Source organism: Sinocyclocheilus anshuiensis, unplaced genomic scaffold (genome assembly GCF_001515605.1).
Source record: "Sinocyclocheilus anshuiensis isolate Anshui unplaced genomic scaffold, SAMN03320099.WGS_v1.1 scaffold775, whole genome shotgun sequence".
Classification (NCBI taxonomy): domain Eukaryota; kingdom Metazoa; phylum Chordata; class Actinopteri; order Cypriniformes; family Cyprinidae; genus Sinocyclocheilus; species Sinocyclocheilus anshuiensis.
This window is the reverse complement of record NW_015552614.1, coordinates 1,071,730-1,091,510: the sequence shown is the minus strand read 5'-3', so window position 1 is coordinate 1,091,510 and position 19,781 is coordinate 1,071,730. Positions and strand designations below refer to the sequence as shown.

Sequence of the window (19,781 nt, the reverse complement as noted above, 5' to 3'; positions counted from 1 at the left end):
CTCCTATGTACATTCTCAGGAGTACATAAATGCATCATTATAGCATTATAACCTTTTGGTTACCAGCCCAGATCTAAAACCATCAGGGTACGCCAACCAACAAAACCTGAACACACCAACTCATGTACTGTATTTAATTTAGCACTGATGTTCTTTCATACTGAAATAAATATTTGTTCAACAGTGAAGGACATGAGAAATCTGTGTATATTTGGATTAGAGGGACGGTGTCGCACATTTCTTATCATCCCTCTGGGTGACTGGATTGTACATACACTGCAAGCCAGTCAAACAAACAGTGTGGATTGTGACTTGCTGAAATGATCCGCTGTGGGCATCACTAAAGAACTACACTGACTTGGCACAAATCTACTCTACAGTAAAAACGTTTTGTTTTTGTACAAAATTGATCCTAAAAATATACACACATACAGCATATTTTACATACAGTATTGCTAACCCATGAAAACGGTCTGTTGCGAGCACACATTTTCGTTCTTTTCTCGCTTAAAGCATCACTCTTTTGGTTTAAGAGAGCAATACGTGTGCAAATGCAGTATTTTCAATGCTGCTTTTTGTCCAGAATGAAACCGCCCGTCCCCAACACGAAAATAAACCACACACAAAACACATTGTTGTTCCAGTCTACCACACACTGTACAAGTTTCCGCTGATGTTTCAACTTCAATTAGAGTTTTGGAGATCAGAGCGAGATTCAATGAATCACTCAAGCATGTGTTTGCCCACACATTACGACTAATCCCGGAGGGTTGCTATAGAACGGGAATTCATAAGAAAGGAATTTTAAAATGAATACCACCTCTTACTAAAGAGTCTCACAGTGCAAAGTCTCTGCTTCTTCTGGATCATGGTTAATCTGCGAAAATCCACCCAAAAATCATTAACACGTTAACAATAAGATACTTCAATATCCTCCTCCCTTCCTTGAAGAGAGGAGGCCAAAAATACACCTTTCGGGGGAAATGAGAAACTTGTTCATTTCCGGGAAAATGCATTCTTTGCTGTTACTCCGAAATAACCAGCACAACAGTTTGATTCGTCCAGTTTTAGGGCTCTACTTCCAGTCGTTAGCTTCCTCTTTTGTTTCAAGTCATCGGTTCATTAGACAAACGAGGAAAAGCCAGTAACTGGAGTGCGTGTTCCGGATGCAGGCTGCCCCGTGGGGGTGTAGACGCCTCCTACGCTGTGCTGGGTCACCACAGTCTGATAATACCCCCCCTCCTCTGCATCCGTCATGGCACATTCCTCGTACCCTCCTCCGGTCTTCACGCCTTTGGGCTGCCGCTTCCATGAGTTGTAATAGGTGGGGTCACTCATGTAGTGATTTACGAATGAGTGCTTGGGCTGCTCGTCTTCGTAGTCGCTGTCGCTGACCTTTACATGAAGGGCGACGGGACGGGTTGAGACCAGAGAGAAGAAGAGCAGACAGCAAAGTTACAGTGTGGACGTAATTGTTGCCTGAGTGTATAAAGTACGTTTTTGTTTGGCCGACCAATACAATGGTGGTCCTGGACTCTATAGTGACACCTACTGGCATGGATGAAGAATTATGCAATGTAGTTTTCAAATACAGATGCCACCGCAGAAATGCAACGGAGCCCTGTACATTACAAAACCCCAAAACATTGTGGTCATGAATTAAGCATTCGTTCCCACTACTTATTAATTATTTAGTTAAATAATTTAGTTAAACTGTGGCTATGACTTATTAAAGGGTTAGTTCACCCAAAAATGAAAATTAGCCCATAAATTACTCAGCCTCAAGTCATCCTAGGTGTATATGACTTTCTTCTTTCAGATGAATCCAGTCGGAGTTACATTAAAAATTGTCTTTGATCTTTCAAGCTGTTTAATGCCACTCAGCGGGTGTTGCATGCATCAATCCAAAAGAAGTTAAATAAAAAGCGCCCATCCATAAAAATTTGTCTCACACAGCTCCGGGGGGTGAACAAAGGCGCTTTTGTAAGAAAAATATCCATATTCAAAACGTAATAATCACTTTAATCTAGCTTGCACCAACAGTTGTACATGGAAGCAGCTCCGGGAGGATGACGTATGAGTTCAGCGTTGCGCATACGACAAGTCATTTATGGGCTAATTTTCATTTTTGGGTGAACTAACCCTTTAACTAATTCCCTTGTTTTAGGTAAATTGTGGCCAGTGTTGCGGGTAACGCATTAGAAGTAACGCAAGTTACGTAATCAGATTACTTTTTTTCAAGTAACTAGTAAAGTAACTTATTGGATTTAAATTTACAATTAAATATCGGAGTTACTTTTTCAAATAAGTAACGCAAGTTACGTAATCAGATTACTTTTTTTCAAGTAACTAGTAAAGTAACTTATTGGATTTAAATTTACAATTAAATATCGGAGTTACTTTTTCAAATAAGTAACGCAAGTTACGTAATCAGATTACTTTTTTTCAAGTAACTAGTAAAGTAACTTATTGGATTTAAATTTACAATTAAATATCGGAGTTACTTTTTCAAATAAGTAACGCAAGTTACGTAATCAGATTACTTTTTTTCAAGTAACTAGTAAAGTAACTTATTGGATTTAAATTTACAATTAAATATCGGAGTTACTTTTTCAAATAAGTAACGCAAGTTACTTTTTTCTTCCTTTTTTTTACTTTTTGAGAGAAATCAGGAGTGATGAGCAGAGGCTCTTCCTTCAGCCTGAGGCATATTAATTTCACTTTTGGTGTGAAATGGCCTTTACAGTTGCAAAAAATATAACTTTAAATATTAAAAATAAATAAGCAAGCCCAGCTCAGGTGACAAAAAGTAATGCAGAAGTAACTTAATATAACTAAGTAACGCAATTAGTTACTTTATTATGGCGTAACGCAATATTGTAATGCACTACATTTAAAAGTAACTTTCCTAAACACTGATTGTGGTTATGTTGTACTAAATTGTTCCTTCTTTTAATTTAATTAAGTCATGTCCATGTCCAATGAATGAATTAATTAATAAGCTGTGGGAACAAATTCTTAATTCATGGCCACGATATCAAGTTTTTTCCCCCTACATATCATGTGAGGTGCTCCGTAAAATACCTTATTTGCGTAATATTTATTACCCATTGTTAATTTATTCTGCAATCATTTATCCAGTTTAACATTTCAATTTCAATGTATTTATTTATAATTTATTAATTATTTTAATTTGTAATTATTATTATTTTTGCCTAGTAGTGCAGAATAAAACAGCCAGAGATATGACCACAGTATTCTTTATTTTAAATAAAAAAAATAATAATTTTTACTAGGTTTATCATTTTTAAAGTTCTTTTTTTGATTAAGTAAATTTACTTTAGCAACTCAAATTTACAGCAATTGACATGAGATCTCTCTAAAACTCCATCGTACCCCCATGGAAGTTGTTTATGTGTGTGTAGTCGTGTGTTATTGGTGTAGTGTGTTTACCTCTGACTCTGACAGCTCAGTGGGTTTTTCTGTCAGGGTGGTGCTCTCTGTTAAAACAGCCCCGTTGTAGTTTTTGCAGATGTCTTCATCAGAGTAGTGCAGCCCACCTGGACTGGGCCGTGGAGGAGATCTGGAGATAACATAACATTTTTACAAATTGCTTACACATTTCCCAGACACAAAATTCCACTGAAGAATTATTAGAAGAAAAATTGTAGCCTACAGTATGCGGTGATAAATTTTAATAACAGAATTTTTGATGTTTGACTGAATTCACACTTAAAAATCGATGAATGTCATTCAATTTGAAATGGACTTTTCTGATATATTAATAACAGCTCAGATGAAACCCCACCTTGTTCCATTCTTCTTTAAGAAAGAGCTCTTCACGTTCAGATGTCTGCTGTTCAGCTCTAGAGCCGTGAAGCCGCCATTGTCAAGAGTTACAGACTCTTCTACTGTCGTTATGTGCTTTCCTGCGGGAGGAATTACAAGTAATGACAACAAACACTGGGACATGTTGCCTGATTAACTACATAAACTATGAGCTTTTTTATTTTCCCCCAACAGTTACAATGACCCAGTTGCAACAGCTATAAACACTTATAATCTTTCAAAACAAGACTTCCAGAAACTGTCTAGGAAGCAAAATTATTGTGGTGGTATCATATGGTACAGTGATTGTAGGGTGATAGTACTTTGATACATAGCATAATATTGTATTTATATGGTACTCTGATGTACCTCAAAAATACCACAAATCCTCTAGTGTCTAAATCCTTTATTTTGCCTATTACAAGTTTTATTTAAAATTCATACAGGTTTAGAACAGAGTTTTCAGTGCACAAGGCAGTTTCAGTGCAATACAAGTATATTATCAATTTCCATTATTCTGTTTAGTCTCACCTGTTCCACAGCTCCTGTATTTCTTGTTCTGTCCGAGCAGGAGCAAACCAAACACAACCATCAAAATGAAAATGAGACTGATCAACCCCATGACGATCAGGAACCACCACTCCTCATAGAAAGGCGTTTCAGACAGAGCTACAACAACAGACAACAATTCTGCATTACAATGCATCATATTGCCATTTTACTGTTGACATTTCATATATCACAGGGAAAAAAATCTATTATATTATACACACTACAGTTAAAAAGTTTGAGCTCATTACATTTTTTGAAAGAAATTAATACTCTTATTCAGCAAGGATGCATTAAATTTATAAAAAATGACAGTAAATTTATACATATGTTATAATGTTGCAAAAGATTTCTATTTCAAATATATGTTGTTCTTTTAAACTTGTTATCCATTCAGAAATCCTGAAAAGAAATGTATAACAGTTTTCACAGAAACATTAAGCAGCGCAACAGTTTTCAGCATTGATAATAATAAGAAGAAATGTTTCTTGAGCATATTAAAATGATTTCTGAATGGTCATGTGACACTGAAGACTTGAATAATGTCTGCTGAGATTATTCAGCAGACATTATTCCAGTCAGGAATAAACAGCATTTTAAAATAGACTGAAATACATAATAATATTTCATACTATTACAGCTTTTACTAAGGGATGTATAATAAGCAGTAGTAAATTCAACAGCACTAAATGAGTATTCAGTTTGTTCCTTTCCTTACAGATGAGTGAATGTTCAGCTGTGTGACACTAGATGGCAGTAGACGCCACAAAGTAAGTTCACACAGTTCAAACATTCTCACTGAAATAAAATGCCTGCCAGAAACTTCTAAATGAAATGGAATACTAATGCCCATACTGTAAATGGCAAAATTATGAAAAATGAATTGTGATACAGAATGCAATAGACATTAGTTAGGGTAAATACCGTATCTAATTTGTTGTAGCCTAAACAAAACCAAGCTGTGGGACAGACGTACAGTCCGTTCAGTGGGTGTCATTCGCATCATTGTTCAATATAATGCAGTGCTGTGATATAATGAGGAAGATTACCAGACATTGCAGTGGAAGGCGGACTGGGATCACCGTAACCGAAACGATTGACTGCGATGACACGGAATTCATAGGCCACACCTGAGCGTAGGCGGTCCAGACTGATGAGGTACGAGAAGCTGCCAGGTGGGAGATGCTTGACAAATGTATCCCATAATCCTTCATCTGGAAATGTGGGATTTGAAAACCGGGAGGGGGAGTAATTGGTTGCCACAGAGGAGAAGAAAGATGGAAGAGGTGGAAGTCAGAAGAGGAAGGTTAATTGAGAATAAGCCTAGTATTATAAAGTCATGTAATGCACTAGACGAACAAGGAATTTTGCTGCTTACCTGATGGACGAGCCTCAATGACATATCCTTTGACAGGTCCCGCCCCTTCTGCACCTGCTGACCAATGAAGCGTCAAAGCTGATGCAGACTTTGTGACTGATGTTTGCAAGGGCGAACCGGGGGAGCCTATGAAATATAAGGCATATTATTCCCTTCTGAATAATCAATAACAGCACAAAAAGCAAGTTCTTAAAATGGATCTGGCCATTTTTATCAATCATAACAGTTCAGACTGAACTACATGCTTCTAACTTCAGGCTGATGGAATGAAAATGATGAATTTTTTATAACTGAATAACTCTTTAAAAGATTTTCTACTGCTTGCAACTAAGGATCGTAAGACAGGCTGCGCTGCCAGTCTAAAGTGGTTTAGATTGCATAAAGGTCACATTGAAGCCATAGGGATATATCTTCTTCAAAACATGTTCTTTATTGGGTACTGTGACCTGACAACATTCACATTCAGTATACTGTTAACCATAGGCATAATTTGTGGGTGGGACGGGTGGGACATGTCCCCACCACTTTTTGCCAGGGTCGATATTGTCCCTACCACTTTTTGAAAGTAATTGAAAAATACATTGCGGAAGGTATGTATAAAGATCAACAAATCATTCTTCATAATCTAATTAGGGTTATAAAAAAATAACAACAACAACATTTGACTCCTTATGCACGCATAACTCGTGCAGTGCAATAACGACGTGATTTGCAGCTGTCGCTTTTTTCGTAATGTCATTAGGCTATAGCATTGCATTTTAAAAATGGAGAGCTTCCTTGTGCTAAGCAGGCCTGCCCTCTATTAAAGATTTTTCTAGTCAACTAGTCGCACGTTATATTAAATTGATTAATATAATAATATATTAACCATACTTCAATATAGGCTATAGGCATACGTATTAGGCTAGAGCTTAAGCTCGCGCATAAAGCAATTGCCACAAAGCACCGACAAAGTGATTATGAACGTGTCGGGGGAAAAGAAGACATTTTAATTATTTATTAATAAACTAGTGCTTTCTGAGTCAGTGTCGGGTGCAAAGATGAAGTTGCCGAATGCCGACGCTGACTCACCATCTCCACATGGACGTGCCTTTAATAGAAATGCACCTTTTCATACGGACTACAAAATTAAAGAATATTACAAAATCGAGTGAGCGAGTTTTCCTTATATTTATTTTATTATTCATATAAAAATTATAATAACCTGCTTTGGTTATATTCACTATTAATTGCAGAAGGTGCGCTCAGCAAAAATGACGTGAATATTGATGGTTTTCACACTTAAGTAAAGTAAAAGGCCGCTTCTTAAACCAGAGAAGGTGAAAATGTTGGTATTCTTGTGGGGGAAAAAAAACATGCAAGCACTGTCACCTGGTACATCGATGTATTTTTGAAAAGCAAAAATTAAGTTTGTCCAACTCTAAACCCAGTCCCCAAGTAAATTAGGTTATTAAATAAAAAACTAGCAAAACGAGTTGGGCGGTGTCCCCACCACTTTTCAACGCAAAGTTACGCCACTGCTGTTAACACACTTCATTTCCCACAAATCCTTTCACCTTTTAAGTAAACTAGCTGATCCTAAATGCCATGATTCAATTTACTTGTTCCCTGTAACACAGACGAAGAATGTCTTTATTTTTCCTTCTTCTTTCTGAAGAATGTTTTCTTTTCTTTCTGGATTGCTGTTTTTGGTAACACTTTATTCAACTAGTTGCTTATTAGCATGCATATGACTAGCATATTGGCTGTTTATTACTACTTATAAAGCACATATCAATGCCTTATATTCTGCATGAGCAAATTTTTGATCCCTTAAACCTAACCCACACCTAAACTTATAAGCAGCAAATTAGGAGTTTATTGAGGGAAACTTTTAATTAATAGTGAATATGTGACGTGTTCCCTATTCTAAAGTGTTACCGTTTTTTTTTCTTTTTCCGTGCCAATGTCCAATCACCAACCAAAACAGTCATATCGCTAGGACAAATTACCATGATATTTAGACATGGTTATAAGGATATGTACCACTGTAAAATCATAGTATTTTTTTTAAATACACTACAAGTTAAAAGTCTACTCAATCCTTAGTATTTTCCACTTTTTAAGAATGTTAAGTTAGTCAGTCAGTCACTCAACATGTATGTATGTAAAGAAATTAGTATAGACAATCTATATTTTTTATACTGGAAACTTGTTGGCTGCGTTTGCTTTGCTACCTGGTCTTACTCATCTGCCCCTAACCCCCAAAAAACATTAAAACAAACAAACTATATATATATTGTGACGAGCGTCCCGAAGCTTCATCAGCGTCGCCCTGGACACAAGCAAGGAGCACCTGGCCATCATCATCACAGGCTGATCGGTCACAGCTGCACCTCATCAGGCGGCGGCTACATAAGCCACGCAAGCCCTGCCATCTAGGAGATTCCTCCATGAGACTGAGCACTAACTCGCCCTCTCATTTTTCCCACAGAAAGCAGCGTGTGACCGACCAGCCCCACAGGAGCACTGCACGGACCCTCTGCACTGGGAAGACGGAAGAGAGCACTCACGGCACCGGAGCACCTACCTGGACCTTTCTCACTATCACCCATCACCCCAATAAATCCACCCATCCATATATATACTGGTAACCTGTTGGTTGCATTTGCTTTGCTATTTGGTCATTCTCATCCACTAACAAACAGGATTTAGTAAAGAAATCCTGTAGAAACTTGAACCACTTACAACCAGTTAAAGTCTTTAAGGTGATCAGAAACATACATTTACTCTAGTGTGTTCACATTTTATTTTGGTAATGTACCCTGCAGAACCATGTTAATAGCATAGTATATGAATTAAACATTTAGTACCCTAAAGTATGTTAGCAGACAGTATTGTTTGCTCAAAATTCTGGCCAATTACACAAGAGCTCATACTCCTTTATAATCCATACTGACCAAGTCAGAATCCACCGCTCCTACATGAATCAACTGCATCTCATCTGAAGAACATTTAAAACTGAAGGCTGTCTGTGTGAGGCCCAGCGTCCCATGGCAATGAAGGCGCTGTGTCTTGAGAATTAACAATTGCTCAAAGGCTACATAAAATCACATTCCCATTACAGTGCAATAATCAAACCATGGAGTTCAAGCAGCTGTATTTTAATTTCCATCTTCGACTAATTCTAGGAAATAAAATAAAATAATAAAATCACATCTTCCTGGTAGGTCTCAAAAGTGTTTCTTTTTTTTTATTTTTAGAAAAGCACTAGTTAAATGCAATCATTTCATATTCAACAACTAATTTAATCCAAAGAAAGCCTCCAGCGCTGCTGTCTGTAACTGCAGGGGATGTTTCTTTCTTCCCCAATTATTGTGGGATTTATTATGGATGTATTATTATTCATATTTACACATACCTTCCACTGGTCCTGCAGTGATATTGGCTTCCAGTTCGGGTCCATAACTAATTGTTCTGGCCTGAACCTTGAAGCGATAGAGCACACCCCTCATCAGGTCACGAACCTTCAGCCAGCGCTGCCAGTTCCCCTTGATCTCCACTGTAACTGTCTTACTGACACCTTTCAAATGAATTGACTTTATGAATATTAAATTACATATACCTGTATTAAAAAAAATGATTATATTGAGTGTTTTTCTTTCTTCCTTTTACTTATTTGTATCTCCTGCTCACCATGAACTGGTGCGGTGGGCTCATAGACCACTCTGTAGCCTTCCACCACTCCATTGGGCTGCAGAGGAGCTCCCCATGACACATTCAGTGAGCTTCCGGTCACCTCTGAAAACACCATATGACTGGGTGCTCCAGGAGCTTCAGAGAGAGAGAGAGAGAGTGAGAGAGAGAGAGAGAGAGAGAGAGATGTTAGTAAAGCCACATCTCAAGCATAGACTTGTGTTAAAAAAGCTGATTTCCTTAAAAGCATCAAAAAACATCAAAAAAGACATTTAAGACATTAGTGTTACATAATAATGTTATAAAAGATTATTGTTTCAGATAAATGCTGTTCTTTTCATTCATAAAATTTTTATTCATCAAAGAATCCTGGGGGGGGGGGTGGTATAAAAAAGGTAAAAGTAAAAAAAAAAAAAAAGTAAAAGTTTCTATAAAAATATTGAGCAGCGTGTTTTTAATATTGATAATAATGAGAAATGTTTCTTGAGCAGCAAATCAGCATTTTAGAATGGTTTCTGAAGGATTATGTGACACTGGAGTAATGGCTACTGAAAATTAAGCTTTGCCATTACAGGAATGAATTCTATTTTAAAATATATTCAAACAGAAAAATTGTAATAGTATTTCAAAATAATGCTGCTTTTACTGCTTTAACATTAAAGTGATAGTTCACCACCAAAAAAAAATAATTTACTTACCAAAACCTGTATGAGTTCCTTTTTTATCTGTTAAACATGAAAGAAGATATTTTGAAGAATGACGGTAAACAGTTACTGGTAGCCATTGACTTCCAATTGACTTAAAAAATACTTTGGAAGTCAGTGGTTACCAGCAACTGTTTGGTTACCCATGTTCTTCAAAAAAATGTATTTTGTGTTCAACAGCAGAAATTCATGTATGGAAAAACATGTAAATGATGACATCATTTTTGGGTGAACTATCCCTTTAATTCCAGTTCTCACAATATGCTTGTATACTTTTCACCTGCATTACAGTAAATTTAAATCAAAAGTTTAATCAAACTTGTTTCGATTTGCCAAATCTTGCGTAAAGGCTCTTAACTGGGGTTATAGCAACAACTTCCACATTTAGTTTCTTAATGGAAGCAGTAATACTAGAAGAATGACATGGTCTGATAATGCATGTCTCGGATGGTTGGCTGGGCCTCGTGCGTCTGGATGAGCGTAACAGGATCTCAGTGGGACTCACCAGCCTGCAGGGTGCGTCCTTCACAGGCTGCACTGAGCGGCCCGTCCCCCGCTGTGTTAAATGCAGACAATTGCACAAGGTAGGTGGTGTAGGATGTCAGGTTCTTCAGGTGCACGGATGTATCTGGAACAAACAAAACCAGCTCCTTCTCCGTCTCGTTCTGTCTTTTCTTTTCCCAGTAATGAATCTGAGGGAAGAAGTGAATAACACATATACAGTACATACTTCAAAGAATAGTTCATATTGTATGAATATCTGTGAATTGATACTATGTGTGTTTGTGGACAGAACAGAAGGATTCATAACCAGTTCCTGTTCAAATCTCTATGAGAGACAGATGTACAGATGGCGTAAATAGGAAAACAACAGTGGAAGCTTATGCGGTGAAATCAACAGATGACAGTGAGATAAGGGACGACAGACTGCAGATGAACGACAGTTTACTTATGCCGGTAAACAGATGGACCGCCTGACTGATTTTGGAAATACTTTTCATAAAATGCAGGGCTCACAACTGACTAAACAACTGAGCATTATGTATTCATGCATTATAGTGTACAATGTGGCACAATGTGCAAAGTAATTATGGGTAATTTCTATGGGCGTAAATATGCATTTTACAATTAAAAACATGGAATTTAATAAACAATTAGAATAAAAATAAAATTTATTGTTACCTTGTACCCTTGAATATTTCCATTTTGTGTCTCGATGGGTGGAGGCTGCCACTCTACATCCAGCTGACTGGAGGACGCAGATTTCACCTGTATGTTCTGAGGAGCCACTGAAGGAGCTGTGGACACACATACACACAAAATTATGATTTTAAATTGAGCAACAAACAAATCAAACATGCACGTGTCAACAGGGGATGGGATAAGTCTACAACAGTGGGGGAAACCATTTACTTGATAGACTATCTGTCTCATGTAAAGGCCAGATGTCAGATAACATTTCTCTGTGGCATAATGGACAGTGACTAAACTGAATGGAAAGAGGTTTAGTGATTTATTGACACTCTGATATGTGTAAAATATAATGTCTCTGTAAACAGGCCAGCTGTCAAAACTTCAGCTTTTAATTCTAGAACACACAAGCTTTTGGCATTCTCCTTTTTTCCCATGTAGCCAATTGTGGTGCTAAAATATCTGCCAAAGTATGCAGTTAATGCATCATATTTTGGGGGCAATAAGATTTTTTGTTTGTTTTTATTCAGCAAGGATACATTAAAATGCTCAAAAGTGAAAGACATTTATAATGTTACAAAAGTTTTCTATTTCAAATAAATGCTGTTCTTTTGAACTTTCGATTCTTCAGTGAATCTTGAAAAATGGTATCAATAGTTTCCAGAAAATGATTAGGCAGCACAACTGTTTTCAACGTTGATAATAATAAGAAATGTTTCTTGAGCACCAAATCAGCATATTATCTGTGTATTATGTATCTGTGTAAGTGTTCTGTGAAGAGCGTGAAGTGATGATCATTGTGGCCAATCACAGACATATCTGTTGAGCGCTTGAACACAATGGCCAATCAGAGCTGTTTAAGAATCCGCTCAACATGCTAGCGGGAAATGCTAGCATCGTCACATTTTTACAATTTCAGTACTGACATCGGTACTACTGACAACACTATGTTAAAGTCATGCCAGAGGGACGCTATATTTAATGATGTGCCGTCCCTCTCATTCAGATCTTTGGGAGAGGTCAGATGTGCAAACCAATCTGATTAGTGCACATGGCTCATTTTTAAAATTGGCTTAGGTAATGGGCTTTCATAATGCTTTACATATCAGATGAGTTTACAGTCAAGTTAGATTTGACATGTACTGCGACACACGTTCACACACAAACACAGCCTATAGAATGAAGGGAGGTCATAGAATCTACCCTATCTGATATCTATATAGATGATATAGACAGATATATTGTGTATATATATATAATTACAGGAATTGCACATTTACACAATGATGTAAAGCACAGATCTGATATTTTGACACATTTCTGCTGTTGTTTACCTTCACTTAAGACATAATTGACTGTTTTTATATTAATACTCCACCAGACAGCACATCGCTGGTGAAATTGATCAGCGCTACATAGTGGAAACTGGTCTGTGACACATTATCAATAGGTCACGCAAATGGATCCGCTGTGCGTTGTCTAATGGGTTTTGCAGATAATCGCTCTACACAGTGCTATTCAAGTCCCACTTTTCTTTCCCATACAGCTCATAACCAGATAAAACAGGCTGTGTGACTTTGAGGTTGTATTGCATATAATATTATCACTCATGTGCAAATGTATTCCTCGTTAACATTACCAGAGCGCTAAGTGCTCAGATCAGAGCAAGTAGGTCTGATGATCAGATACCAGATACATACCAGATTTAAAATCAAACAGCATCAACATTTCAAAAAAGCAGTTTGGGTTTACTAAAGTTTGTGGTCCACGTTTTAGAGCTGAGTCATAGCAGTGATCTTAATAAGGCATAAAAACATACCTGCTTCTCCCACAAACACCTCAACAGGTGCACTTGAAGGGCTCTCTCCAACAACATTAAATGCTGTCATGACAATCGTGTATCGTCTGTACTTGCTGAGCTCTAAAAAACACCATTAAAGATGAAGAAAAATAAGATGGAAGTTGCAGTCAGAGAGTGTTGAGGTATAGTTTAGAGAAATTAGGAGAAAGAGACCCCAAAATATTTAAAACTAGACGACGGAAGAGGGGATGTGGATATGAGATAAAGGGTGTGGAAATGAGGTGGAGAACAAAATAGATTTACATTTTTCCCCTTCCTCACAGCAGATTGTGACAGGACCAGAGGCTAAACAACAAAGCGCAAAGACTAGGGGAAGTGTTTGTTATAGAGGTAGAGGAGATCAGAGGATAGAACAGGGAGTTTGAAAGCCTTCGGGCTTGAATGTGACTCTGTTAACACTTCAAAGATTGCAACTACTGAAACAACTCAGCAATTAAAATAATATCAAAATATACTTACGTGTTAGTTCAAATTCTGTTAATGAAGGGCTGCTCACTGTCTTAAAAGTGCTCTTAGCTGTTTGAGTTGTGAAAAAACCCAGAGAGAGAGAGGAAAAGAGAATAAGTGAGATAAATTACACAAGGGACACTGCCTAATATGCATTTGAGCATAGAAGATAAAACAGTCATCTGAAACGGAAATTAGTGCAACCTGGACAAAACATATTTATCACTGAAAAAATATTTATATATAATATTTATATAAACAACAAATTTTACCTAGCAACACAAAATCATATTCAAAACAGTAATTTTAGTTTGTGACAAAAATTCTAGCAGTGAGGGGAAAGACAGAGAACGACAGACAGGAAGACAGACAGATAGCAAGATAGACAGACAGACAGACAGCGATAGAAAGATAGACAGACAGACAGACAGAGACAGACAGACAGACAGACAGACAGACAGACAGATAGATAGATAGATAGATAGATAGAATGACAGATGGACAGACAGAGCCTGAGAGATAAACTGAATGACAGACAGATTGATAGATAGATCAACAGAAAGACAGACAATCAGACAGACAGACAGACTAACCTCTGAACTCAGGACTGATTGTTGATTGGTTAGTTGCTGTCTTTGGCTCTTCTGGATTGTTCTCACGTGGAAGTTCACGGTAATACACGCGATATCCCACAAGAATTCCATTGACAGTTCTCTCAGCAGGCGGCTGCAGACAGACATATCGAGTTTCAGTCAAGCTCCAAGTAGCAAACTGCCGTTTAATTACTCGATTTAACTCAGGCTAGGAAATATTCACCTGACTTTTCAGCATATGACCTGTGATGCTACTTAATGAAAGAATGTTAAAGACAGTGCCTATGCTGTCTGCTGCCGGCTAATTAGCAGTTAGAGACAGTGACAGAAAGTAATTACTGCACAATGCACGTCAGCCCAGGAGATAGCACAGATCAACAGAGGACAAGTTAGCTGAGACCACAGGTCAGTAAAGGCCTGATCTGGTTGTTCTTACTCTGACTCACTCTAACATGGGTTCTCACTCTCCTATTCTATTATGGATGTGTCTTATTTAGTATGTGATCAGTGTTATAGGCAAAGTTAATTAAGATGGGGTCAAAACAGGCCAGCTTTGTAAATGTATCCGTATGTGTGTGAATAGATAGAGGAGGTACGTGAAACGGCTGCCAACTAATTAGAGGGTAAAGAGTAAGGCTAAGAACCTGCTTGCCAAACATAATTAACATTGAGAGGGCAGCTGAATACTTTGCACACAAGTCTGCTATTAAATGTTGCTGAACAATTTGAACCCCTGAACCTTCAGTTAAATGGAAAGACAGGAATAGTTCCTGTGACACCTACTCAGGCTAAAGCCTTTTCAAAACTTAGTGAGCATTTTAAGCATCACAAGCCTGCTCTCGACATGAAGACTCTTCCAACATTATGATGCCTTCTAAGATAACTTGTTTAGACAATGTTTTGATGATAAGTCTCAGTTTACCTGCCACTGGACAATCACAGATGTTGTGGTTGAAGGTTTGACGTTTAAAATGACAGGCGCTTCATCTGGCACTAAACACACACGACAAACACATTCAATCAATTAATGAATTGATCTGTCTGTCTGTCTGTATTCAAATTCAAATTCAAAAGCCTTCTAAGATAACTTGTTTAGACAATGTTTTGATGATAAGTCTCAGTTTCCCTGCCACTGGACAATCACAGATGTTGTGGTTGAAGGTTTGACGTTTAAAATGACAGGCGCTTCATCTGGCACTAAACACACACGACAAACACATTCAATCAATTAATGAATTGATCTGTCTGTCTGTATTCAAATTCAAATTCAAAATTGCTTTATTGTCATGACTGTAAAAAATACAATATTGTCTGTCTGTCTGTCTGTCTGTCTGCCTGTCTGTCTGTCTGTCTGTCTGTCTGTCTGTCTCTCTCTCTGTCTGTCTATCTATATCTATTCTCTCTTCTCTCTCTCTGTCTGTCTATCTATCAGTCTGTCTGTCATTCTATCTGTTTTCTCATCAAAAAAAAAAAAAAAATCACTATCTACTCAGATCCTTTCACAAACACTCAAATCCAAAAAGCACTCTAAAAAATTATAATTCACTTAGCACAACACACAGAATCTAGTATTACCGTCCTGCAGAGTGGCAACTGGCTCAGTTTCTTTGCTGAAGGCGCTATCTCCCACATCATTTGTGGCCATCATTCTAAATTTGTAATAGGTGTATGGCTTCAGTCTACAAGAAAAGAGATACATTTCAACACACACACACTAGATCATTCTCATGTACCAAAAGGAACCATAAGTGATGCATTTTTATGCTTCTTTTGAGAAAATCAGAGAAAGAACTTCATACTATAGGTAACCTATAATAAAAAATGCATTCATGAATACAGTCAAAAGAATACATCCCAATCCATTGGGTAGACATGTCTGCTCAACCCACAATGTCTTGCTCAAGTTCAACCTTGAACAGATACCGGGCTCTCGAGTAATTATTGAGAATTTCATGTTTATCAATCATTATTAATTTATCATTAGTTAATATTAGTCAACTGCACATATTTGTTATTGTTTTTCAAACTTTGAGGGGATGTGGGAAGGGGACACAGGGTTGTGGGTAATGTATATCAAAGTGGACCATCAGGGAAACTTTGAGTCTGTGTGTGTGCATGTGTGTGAAGTGAGCAATTAGGAATTTAAGAATCGAGACTGTGAGGGTGCTTGTGTTGTTGTGAGTGTTTATGTGTGTGTGTGTGTGTGTGTGTGTTTGTGTGTGTGTGTGTGCTTATAATTAGGGTGTTGAAGACGAGGACTGTTAGTGGCATTTCTGTTTTAATAGCTGGAGGCATTTACTCCTCTGAAAATCAAGATGGTTTGAACACAAACATCCTCTTGGTTCAAAACACTCGGTTCATGCAATTATGAAAAATGTGCACGTGACAGTGAGAGAAAGAAAACGAGACAAACTGAAGCAAAGCACTGTACCAACACATATACACAAACTATACAGGACATAAATAGTAGCTCAAGCACATATCAATAGGGACCTTTACATTACCGCATAGGTTATGGAAAAATTCAGAATGTAATAATCGGCTCTCTGAAATGAACTGAAGTAGGAAATGAAAGGAAATCAAGTGGTTCACTATGGTCCATAAAATAAACATTACTTTATTAAATATGATGAAATATACACTACTGTTTAAAATGTTTGGGGTCAGTAAGTTTGAGGTCACTAAAACTTTGTTACAAAGAACTGTATTTCAAATAAATGCTGTTCTTTTGAACTTTCTATTGATAAAAAAAATCCTGAAAAAATTTATGATGGTTTCCAAAGAAATTTTAAGCGCCACAACTGTTTTCAACATTGATAATAATAAAAAATTTACTTCAACACCAAATCAGCACATTAGAATGATTTCTGAAGGATCATGTGACACTGAAGACTGGAAAATTCAGCTTTGCCATGAGAGGAATTATTTAAAACGTAAAATCAGAATATAAAATATTTGAAACTATAACAATATTTCACAATACTTCTGTTTCTATTTACAGTATTATTGATCAAACAAAAGCCTGGGTGTGCGTAAGAGACTTCTTTTAAAAATCTTACAGACCCCAAACTTTTGATCTGTGTGCATAATTTAATCACATTAAATACGATTTAAAATTCCTATAAATGACAGTCAATCCAGATATTGTCTGCATTCTCAAATCTGCATACTGTGTACTACTGTATATATTGCAGAAATTGTAAGGGTAGTACAGTTGTTCTCCAAACATAGTGACTGCTTTTCACGATTGTGATTCGGGTATAAACACATTTACATTTATTTCGACTCCGTGCCACATTAAAATGTCTGTGCAAATGCACTTTTTCCTGTTATCCATGCCGCTTCAGATTAATCTTCTGTGCCTTTTTGCAGTCAGAAGATGGCTTATGATGAGTCATTGAATGTCAGTTAAAGGCATATGTGGGTAATTAAAAGGAAAGGCATGTGGGTTGTAGGTAATCGAGTTGTACTGAATGCAGAAATGCTCCCATGGTTCATTACAAAACAGGTTGAGAAAGATGGTGTTATGGGGAGGCAAGTCCTTAAGCTCAATATATCTTTCTCCTTAATGCAAGTGGACATTTACAGATGTGAACGAGGATGACAGCATGAATCAGACAGGTGATGATGAGAAGAACGAACAGGCAGGGTGAAAGAATATGAGCTAGTGCTGGAGAGCAGAAAACAGGTTAGCGAGCGGGTGGAGCTGAATGGATGTGTGATTAGACATTAGGCCACCCGATGGTCAGTCTGATTGTGATTGCAGTCTCTCTCTCCCTCTTACTCTCACTCTGGCTATCTGTCGATTTCACTTTCCTTTTTTATCCTTAATGATGTCTCATCAGTGTCACTGCATGGCCATAATATAAAATATTCTACATGTTTTGTGTAATTTCATTCTTGTAAATTGAAGAGCTTTGTTTGATTTAGTCCAATTGAGGTTGTTTCATTTTAACCCTTTTCATTCTCACCCTGCCTCTCTCACCCAGTAGCAGTTATGTGAGGTGAAGTGATGGTATAAACACCATGGGACTAAATCATTATCATAATTGTGGTATTTATATGGTAGTTCAGAGAATAGCATTGTGCATATCCCAAAAATGTCAATATATTTTATATGGTACATGCAAAAATAAAAGAATAAATAAATAAAATAAAAACAGTATTAACATTGTACAATGCCTGCAAAAAAAGCAGTGTTACCACGGTACAACACAGTACATATCCACAAAAAGGAAATGGTACTACTTTGGCATATCTAAAAAACAAACAAATTGGTTCAACAAAAAACAAAACAACACAACAAAAAACAAAACAAAACAACATGGGGCTTATATGGTCCAAAAACATGGCACAACCATTTCAACCATGTCTGAATCATGTTTTTGTTACTTTTTTTGTTGTGCAGCAGAAAAGATTTCCTTGTTGAATTATAGCTTCAATTATTTCCATGTCTGTATATTCCAAACTTACAATGACCTCGAGCGTAACTCCATCCTGTGTATTTTAATGTCTTCTGTCTGTCAGAGCTAAAGCACATTATGCTATTAATATTGACTGTTCTTGTACCAGCCGTTGCCGGCACAGGCAGTTATGACTAATCAGAGAGAGATATGTGCGCGTGTGTTACCTATCCACCTCCCAGGAGGTGTTATTATGACTGATGGTGGATGTGTGGGTCTTCCACTCGCCGTCCGGCAGCTCTAATGTCTGCAGGGTAAAGTAGCGCACTGGGGAAGAGCCTTCTCCCCCCGCCGTCCAATGAAGTCGAAGCTTATTAGACTCCACCCCTTTCTGAGGCACGGTGAGTCGTCGAGGGGGCTGTGGCCGCTCTGTGGGACATGTGTAATGAGTCACTGCTGGGCATATGCATGTTTCACAGACCAGGCTCGCGGCTCATTTTGAGCTTGGGTTTAAACACAGTCAGCTCCGAAGGGCCACATGCTGTTTTGACAGTTTGCTTTATCAGCTGACATTCTGCTCGGACAAACTGACCACACGAAACATAAGCTTTTCAGTGAATTTTTAGTAGTAGTCACATCCGATTTGTCATTGTTTCTGTAAATGATTCTACAATAAAACACTGAACAATTCGATAACAACACAACTGAACGTTGACCCTTCAAACATACCTCTTTTTTCTGTCGTTATGACGATGGCCTCCTCCGGGGGTCCCCAGCCCTGTTGAGTGCGCCCTGTGATTTGGAACACATACGCTGATTCTGGCATCAGTCCTGTTACTGTGAACTGACGTGCGTTGGATCCCACTTCAACCGTGGTGAACTTGTTGGGGTCGTTGATATCCAAACGGTAAGAAATCTGATAACCTGCAGTAACAAAGCCATAACTAGGTCAAAACTGCTGGAGTACATTAATGGTAACATTATTTGCACTGTAACGGAATAATATTAGTATAGATCTTAGAAACCACACTTAACGTAAATGAGTCTGTGTACTAATGCAGCCTAAAAATTAAAAATTTTATATTCTGATTCTGATAATTTTAATAAAATAATAATAATAATAAAATAATTCATTTATAATGACTTATTATG

The 19,781-nt window shown here is 37.5% G+C and overlaps 1 protein-coding gene across 1 annotated transcript in view; it reads right to left on the bottom strand.

The window, feature by feature from the left end:
* Positions 1-813: 813 nt before the first annotated feature.
* Positions 814-19,781, bottom strand: part of LOC107665954 (protein sidekick-1-like) — a 211,610-nt gene continuing 192,642 nt past the window's right edge. The window contains exons 30-46 of the mRNA XM_016457025.1: positions 19,359-19,553; positions 18,857-19,058; positions 15,802-15,905; positions 15,149-15,219; positions 14,227-14,359; positions 13,646-13,702; positions 13,145-13,246; positions 11,317-11,432; positions 10,640-10,826; positions 9,431-9,568; positions 9,156-9,317; positions 5,756-5,881; positions 5,427-5,591; positions 4,360-4,497; positions 3,809-3,929; positions 3,454-3,583; positions 814-1,395 (exon numbers count right to left, since the gene is read on the bottom strand). Of these exons, the coding sequence (XP_016312511.1) occupies positions 1,123-1,395; positions 3,454-3,583; positions 3,809-3,929; positions 4,360-4,497; positions 5,427-5,591; positions 5,756-5,881; positions 9,156-9,317; positions 9,431-9,568; positions 10,640-10,826; positions 11,317-11,432; positions 13,145-13,246; positions 13,646-13,702; positions 14,227-14,359; positions 15,149-15,219; positions 15,802-15,905; positions 18,857-19,058; positions 19,359-19,553 (2,420 nt within the window). The 3' untranslated portion in view covers positions 814-1,122. The remainder of the gene's footprint in view (positions 1,396-3,453; positions 3,584-3,808; positions 3,930-4,359; positions 4,498-5,426; positions 5,592-5,755; positions 5,882-9,155; positions 9,318-9,430; positions 9,569-10,639; positions 10,827-11,316; positions 11,433-13,144; positions 13,247-13,645; positions 13,703-14,226; positions 14,360-15,148; positions 15,220-15,801; positions 15,906-18,856; positions 19,059-19,358; positions 19,554-19,781) is intronic.